Raw genomic sequence first — 8,515 nt, forward strand, 5'->3', positions numbered from 1 at the left:
TACCATCAACTAGACGCTGATACCCAGCAATACAAATCAACACTTACAATGCCTAACAAAAATGGTCCTTTTAAGGACCACTTGACGCTAAATATTGGTACTTATCTTAGGATATGTTACCTCAATATTGAGGGTATCTCTAAAGCCAAATGCGAGATTATCAAAAATGATGATATTATCAAAAATTATATTCAACAATAAAGTGGATGTCATTGCCCTTCAGGATAGCCATACGAAATAAATAAATAGTTGTGGAATGGTCAAACTTATTTTTGTGAATATCTACTAAAAATATAATATTTCTTTGAGAATCTACTTTCATAAGAAAAATAATTATTTCTATGGTTTCCAAGTGTTTCGAGCATAAATTAATATATTGTTAACTATCATTGTTGTTTTTAATTTTTTACTTAAACGATAAATGTACACGCGCAAACATTTAAATGTATAAATGTTAAAAATAATTTTTACAACCTGAGATATGTTAATTCACCTCTTGAACAGTTAGCCGTGCTCGCGTTAAAATATCCTTCTAAAAACAATACAATTGTACCATTAAATTTAAGATAACCTAAAACAAAGTTGTCCATTATAATCACAAAACTCGTATCTCTTATACGAGTTCATAATTTATAAGCAGCTCGACATTCTCACGTATCATTCTTGTAATTTTACTAAAAGCCGTTAATCTTTGTTGCTGCGGCTTCAATAAAAAAAGTATAAATATTAAAGATGTTCTGAGTAAAAAATCTGGTACTAAGCCGGGTACCGAGTAAAATTGTTTATACTAACCGGGTATCGAGTATTGGCCGAGTAAAAATTTTAATACAAACCGGGTATCGAGTATAGGCCGAGTAGAAGTGTAAATACAAAATGGGAATTATACTAGTATTAAAGTATCAACTAACAATTACTGATTAAAAATTATTAATAATATAATTTAAGTTTTTAAACAGTTTAAGCAAACTTATACGAAAACATCGGACCAGAAATAAACGTTGACCTCATTCCTTTTCTCAAAAAGACTGGACTTTACAAACTAATTAAAAAAACAATATTTATATGTATAAACAATTAAAATTTAAAAAATGTATCTAATGGCTACAGCAGCCGAAGTTGAAAATCAATGATTAATAATATTAAAAAAGAAAAAATTAAAATAAACTGTTGTACTCGTATATAAAAATCATTTAAATTTAAATACTATTTTTTGGCGGTAAATCACGACTATTAGCTACGATGAGGCACATAATCTATGTCCAATTTTAATTGTCATATTCCATTTGTAATTGTTCAATATTTTCAATTTGACAAATTACATTTCTTTCAGATCTTTGTTTATAATGTACAAAAAAATTTAAAAAAAACTAAAATCATAATTCATTTTTTTTTAAATCTTAAAGCATACTTGATTATTTAATAACTACTAAATAATTATTTTATAACAGTAAAGAGCCGACATCTATGAGCCGATTCAGAGTGAAACGAAATAACAAGACACTAACCTATACCTATTTACTTCACGAAAATACAGGTACGCCTTTTATATTTTGAATAATAAATGCAATCATAATACAATTATTTTAATTTATGTTTTTTAGTTTCTAATATATTTTTTCATATAATCCATTACCTTTTTAAAAATAAAAATAATTAAGTAGCCTCGGGTATTTAAATAAAATATTTCCATTCAATATTCATTCAAATTATTAGTCTCTAAATTTATCAATTTAATTGCATTAGTATTCTTTGTTTTTTATTATAATAAATATTTATTTAATTCTTCTGCATAAGTATTCTTTAGACCCCAGGATACCTTTTTTTTATTTTTTATTAACAATTGAAAGTATAATATAATGCACAGTATATCAACCAGTGGTAGCTTTAGCATTATTTAAAGATTTTAATGAAAAATATTAGAGATTTAATCTATACAACAAATAAGGTGAAGCAGACAAGTTTCTGTAGAAATAGGAAATCCAATAATATTTTTCGGCATATGTGACATTCTTATATGAGAGGGCACTGGTTTGTTAATATTATGATACATACTGGCCTTTTTTAAATTATAAAGTTAAAAAAAACATACAGAATAATTATTACATTACGCAAAATATATAACAAATTTAAAAAAAAACATATATGTATATAAATAAATAATATTACACATCAATATCTAATTAATATTTCAAAAGTAAAATTAATCAAATTTTAATTTTAATACTCTATTACAATTTTATAAAATTTAAATTTAGATTTTTTTTATTGTCAAAAATAATTAATGTATTGTTAACACATCAAACAAAATTTTGCCTTGTATATGAAGTTCCTTCAATTTTTAAATCTTGTGTTTTAATGATTAAACGTTAAATAATCATTGAAAAAAAGGATAAATTAAATTCACCTATAGTTTCAATCAGTAAATTAATGCTTTTCGTTTGTAAGTGTTGGATTGTCAATTGAAATTGCTTATTCAGTACCTCCACACGGGTTTCACCTGTATGAGTAGTCTCTAGACCCCAATATCTCCAATATCTCTTTTTATTTTTTTTTTAAAATTGAAAGTATAATGCTTTTAATAATTTTTAATTATTATTTTGTAAGTATACAAATAATATTTAAAATTAGGACTTATTATATATTTTCCCCAGCAGCCGGGGACCAGGAGATAAAGCCATTTTTGGCATACTTTTTTTATCGGGATTGAGAAATATTTATAAATATAATAAATTGTTATAAGATATTGTAAATTATAAATATTTTTAGCCGTGTTTCAAATTACAATTCGTTGTTATATTTGTACATAGCAATATTATAACAAGCGCTATAGCCTAATAGTTTCAGTAAAAATTATTTTGAAACAGAATTATAAATGAGCGTGTATAAAAAAATCGAACACGGACATTTCGGCGCGGCCATTTTGTCGCGTTTCGGCGTTTCGGCGCTGGATAACACTAATTTACATAATACAAAAATTTACTTCTATAAAATTAATATTATAATTCACTTTTGTAGATATTGTCAAAAAATTTATAGTTTTGATAATATCGTGCATAATAAATAATAAATATAAAATTAATAATACAATATCAATATGTCACTCTAATAATAAAATAAACATGTAATATATGATTGTGTCATGCTTAAATTATGAGCAATACCTCTTAAAAATGTTAATATATCCCTATTAATATAATTGCTAACTATTTTAAAGATTCGCTAATCAACATCCAAAAATTTGTTTTTTCGGTGGGCTTTTACCAGTTTCTAATTGGCAATAAAAAAGTATCTCGACCACTCTGTATTTTTCTTAAGCAAGATATAAAAGCCCATAGTGTTGGATAAGTAACCCCCATTTGAACATTGAGTCGTCTATTAGCGGCTTCGGCATAATTATTAGTTCTATCATTTTTATTTAAAACTCGTTCGTGGACATTCCACAGATTTGGAGGAAAACGTGCATTTCGACGTCGATTTCTATGAACTCTATCTATATAATTTTCTTCAAACCAGTCTAACAAGAGTAAGATTTCTTCTGGTAATTCATCCGACAGAATGTCCATATAACACCTGGCGCCGAAACGTACCTCGCGCCGAAACGCTGGTGCCGAAATGTCCTAGATCGTAAAAAAATGTTACAAATTTAACAGACCTTAGTATTTTTTCGGTTATTGAATTTATAATTAAAATAAATTGTTGTACTCTTATATAAAAATCATTTACATTTTAATAATTTGTTTTGGCGACAAACCATGACGGTTAGCATCGATGAGACAGATAATCTATGTCATATATATACATAAATTTGTCATATTCTATGTGGGTTTGTTAAATATTTTCATTTTGACCAATTCAATTTATTACAACATTTTTTTTCTTAATATTTAAAATTAAATTAAAAAAAACTAAAATCATAATTAATTTTTATTTTAAATCTTAAAGCATACTTGATTATTTAAAAATTCTTGTTGTTTATTTTATGACAGTAAACAACCGAAGTCTAGGAGCCGATCCAGAGTGAAAAGAACTAACGAGAAATAAGTTCTTACTTTCTCCCGCTAATACAGGTACATCGTTTTTCTTTTAAATAACAACTGTAATTGTAATTTAAATAAATTATATTCATTTTTTTTATAGCTACTATTTTATTTTTTTATATTTAATCTTTTTTAAAACTTATAATAGTTAAGTATTCTCGTTTGTGTATATAATATTTTTCTTTTACTTAAATACGTTTTTTTCCATCTAATATTCATTTAATTTATTAATACTCTAAATTTATAAATTGAATTACATCAGTGTTTATTTTTTCTTCATATTTGAAATAATTCAAATATTAATAAATCGTTATGTTTATACTATTCAGGGTCGGCGGAAGGCACGTGCGACCCGTGCGACCGCACAAGGCGGCAAATTTTTTTGAATTATAGTCATCCTTTATGAATAAAAATATGTATTTTTCATCATTATGCATTATATTTACTCATAATAAATACAAAATAATGCATATTAAATTGTTTTGACTGGCACTGTGTCATATTATATTAATTAGCATTAATAATATACATATCTATTTGTAAACAATATAATTTTTTAAAGCCGCTAGATCTGTTCTGCGCAATTCACGATTATCTTTAAAGATTCCATATATAGTTCTCCAAATATGTATGTGCAATAATAATTACTGTACATTATTACTATTTGCTTATTTGGTGAGGATTTTTCTATTTTAAATAATTGTTCAATATCTAATATTATGAAATGGAAAAATTATTTCAATACAATAGAAAATTAAAAATACTTCTCGATGTCTGGCTTTAATTTTTTAATGTACGTAACCTAGATATAAATTCGTTGATATTTTATCTTGGATATTAATAAAGTGGATTATTTTTTTATTGTTGTTGATTAATATATATTGTTTAAGCAATTTCATTATAATTACTGGTTTTTAAAAATGTATTATATCCATACAATGTGTTCAGTGGCGGAAATAAAAAAATTTTAAGGGAAGATGAAGCGCCCAGAATTTTTATAAATTAAATGTACCTACAGAATTATAATAGTATTTGTATTTCTATAATTCCATTTAAAGTGCAGTGGAAAATGTATACATGTTATAACATACTCCAACTTACAAATATTTTCTGAATAATAAAATAAATAAAATAAAATATTTAGGTACGGAAGTCAGCAGACCGGCAGGGTGCAGCGTGCATCTGCCCAGGTCGAGCAATCACCACCTGTCATCGGGTCCATCCCTAAGTAACGCCACGCATTAAATATATAGATCGTAGTTCGAGCACGGCTTTGGCCAAAATCAGGAAAATGTATGTATAGAGTTGTTATTGGCATCATATAGATTTTCAGGTATATTCATATTGCCTACTCGAGCGAAAAAAAATTAGTAAGTGTATAAAAATGTTTCCTCGTGTATTTTAAATTGATTTTTTTTCATAAATAATTATTGTATTTTTTGTGCTAATTTATATTTTTGTTGTCTTTTTCTTATGCGTAGATGTTCTATACAATTTTTTGTTTGATTGTTTCAAGTTACGTCTTGAACTTCTGATCAACATTATAGGCTTCGGTTTAGGTTATTGCTTTTACTGTTTGTTTGATTTTTATAGGTCTGTTTTTGTTCTTTGGTTTGTTTGATCATTCGTATTATATTGTGGTGTTGGATATATTTGTTGTCTATTCTTTATTCTTTGTAGTTCTTTAATTTTTTCAGTTTGGTTGTTTGTAGGTAGTGTTATACAGATGATCAACACTGTTGGCTTTAAATTAGGGAATCGTTTATACTATTTGTAACATGTATGTTTTTGGTCTCTTTTTTATGATTTTGTTCTGATTAGGTAGTGATGATCAGATGTTCAACTGTATTGGCTTTGTATTTGGAAATTGTTTTTACTGTTTGTTATAGGTCTGTTTTTGCCCTTCTTCTCTTGTGGTTTGTGTTCTGTATTTGATATCCCCCAGGGAAACACGTTCTTACGTGTTTACGGGTCTTAGCAAACCCGGGGTCCCGAGCTCTTGATTGGTTGTGTGTAGGTGTCAATGATCAGCTGTTTAACTTTTTTGGCTTCGTTTTTTTTTTGTTTAGGCAGATTTTTATAGTTCTGTTTTGGTCTTCATCTTTTGTGGTTTATGTTAGGTTTTTGTTGTCCCCCAGGGGAACACGTTCTTACGTGTTTACGGGTCTTAGCGAACCCGGGGTCCTGAGCTCGTGTTTGGTTGTGTGTAGGTGTCAATGATCAGCTGTTTAACTTTTTTGGCTTCGTTTTTTTTTGTTTAGGCAGATTTTTATAGTTCTGTTTTGGTCTTCATCTTTTGTGGTTTATGTTAGGTTTTTGTTGTCCCCCAGGGGAACACGTTCTTACGTGTTTACGGGTCTTAGCGAACCCGGGGTCCTGAGCTCGTGTTTGGTTGTTAGAAGTAATGATCAGCTATTCAACTCTTTTGGATTTGTATTTGGGAATTGTTTTTACTGTTTGTTATAGGTCTGTTTTTGCCCTTCTTCTCTTGTGGTTTGTGTTCTGTATTTGATATCCCCCAGGGAAACACGTTCTTACGTGTTTACGGATCTTAGCGAACCCGGGGTCCTGAGCTCGTGTTTGTTTGTTAGAAGTTATGATCAGCTGTTCAAATGTTTTGGCTTAGAAATAGGGATTTGTATATACTCTTTGTTATAGGTCTGTTTTTGTTCATTGTCATTTGTGGTTTTTTGGTTTTTGCTAGGCATTTGATTATTGGTTTGTATTTTTTGTTGTTTTTGATAGATTTGTTGATTGTTTTTATGAGTAATAATTTTATATTTATTTTTGTTTGGTTATTTATATTTAGTGTTAAACAGCTGTCCAACTCATTCGGTGTTTATTAGAGATTTTTTTTTTTCGTTTTAGGGAAATGTTTATATCTTTGTTTTAGGTCTGTTCTTCTTTTTCGGCATCTGTGGTTTGGGTGAGTTATTTTTTATTCAATCTAAATTTATTTCGAATTATTCCAATTTTAATTAAACTGTTTTTATATTTATTTTCAGAACTTGGGTTATCTTATTTCAATATTCAATAGCTAGGTAACTATCTTTATTTATATTATTTTATTATACACTTCAAATTTTTAATCTATATAAAATCAAAATTATTTAACATACCAAAAATAAATTAATACCTTTAAAACATGCGATTAAATTTAACTTATAATATTAAACTCTAATAAATCGCGTTCATCATTTATAAATATAATTCAATTTAAATTCATCACTCTAATTTTATTCGAAAATATATTAATTTTTATTCATTTCTTTTTATATTTTTATTCAGAATTTGTATTTTTCGTCTTACAACCGTCATCAGGATTCGTTCGGTAGTCGGTTTACCTAAAATATATTGCAATTTAAATTAATGATTATAATCTTATTTTAAAATATTCAAATTTTAATATATTTGTTTTTATGTTTCGTTTCAGAACATGGATTTTTTTGTATTTCAACAGACATCAGGATTCGTTCGGGAGCCGGTTTAACTATATTATATTTCATTTATATTTTTAAATCTAATTTTAATTCAAAATATTCCAATTTTAATTAATCTGTTTTTATATTTATTTTCAGTGCTTGGATTTTCTTGATTCAAACTTCATCAGGATTCGTTCAGCTGCCAGGTATTATTCTTAATTTATTTTTATGAATTATACATGTCCATAAAATCAAGATTATTTAATTTGCATAAAATATATTAATACCTTTTAAACCTTTGATCAAAATTAACTTTCAACCTTAGTCAAGTTTAATACGGGTGTGTCGGGCAACCACTTTTAATTGTTTTGCATTTGATACCATAAATGTATAATGGAATAAAATCCAAATGCAATTAATTTACATAAAATACTAAAAACCTTTCAATCATGTGCTTTAAATTAACTCATGATAATAACTTTGATGCAGCTGTCTTTAATTTATAATGTATATTTCAATTTAAATCAATCAATATATTTTTATATCCAATTTTACAATTTTTTATTGATTTAGTTTAATGTTTCTTTTCAGAATTTGGATTTTATTTGGTTTCAACACTCGTCTGGACTTGTACGGGAGCAGGTTTACCTAAATTTTATTCAATTATTCAATGGAAATTTATAACAAAATAATCGAATATTAATTAATTTGTTTTTATTTTATTTTCAGAACTTGGATTATTTGTTTTGATTCTTGTTTTTCGACAATTGTGGTTTTTGATGTGTGTTTGTTTATTGGTTTTTATTTTTTGTTGTTTTTGATAGATTTGTTGATTGTTTTTATGACTAATAATTTAGTATTTATTCTTGATTGGTTGGTTATAATTGTTGTTGGATAGCTGTTTAAACCTTTCGGTGCTTATTAGGAAATTTTTTTTACTTTTTATTCAAGGTCTGTCTTTTTTTGGTGATGTGTTTAGGTATTTGTAATCCCCCAGGGGAACACGTTCTTACGTGTTTACGGGTCTTAGCAAACCCGGGGTCCCGAGCTCTTGTT

The 8,515-nt window shown here is 27.1% G+C and overlaps 1 protein-coding gene and 1 long non-coding RNA gene across 2 annotated transcripts; one reads left to right on the top strand and one right to left on the bottom strand.

Moving 5' to 3' along the window:
• Positions 1–3,257: 3,257 nt before the first annotated feature.
• Positions 3,258–3,563, bottom strand: LOC112681197. The gene has a single exon (XM_025551456.1). It carries the CDS (start codon positions 3,561–3,563, stop codon positions 3,258–3,260), a length of 306 nt encoding a protein of 101 aa, XP_025407241.1.
• Positions 3,564–3,738: 175 nt separating this feature from the next.
• On the top strand, positions 3,739–5,345 carry LOC112681195. The gene is made up of 3 exons (XR_003148379.1): positions 3,739–3,819; positions 3,987–4,067; positions 5,182–5,345. It is a non-coding gene; the product is annotated as an uncharacterized LOC112681195 (long non-coding RNA).
• Positions 5,346–8,515: the final 3,170 nt, after the last annotated feature.

This window comes from Sipha flava, unplaced genomic scaffold, assembly GCF_003268045.1.
Source record: "Sipha flava isolate LNK unplaced genomic scaffold, YSA_version1 18773_pilon_pilon, whole genome shotgun sequence".
Lineage (NCBI taxonomy): Eukaryota > Metazoa > Arthropoda > Insecta > Hemiptera > Aphididae > Sipha > Sipha flava.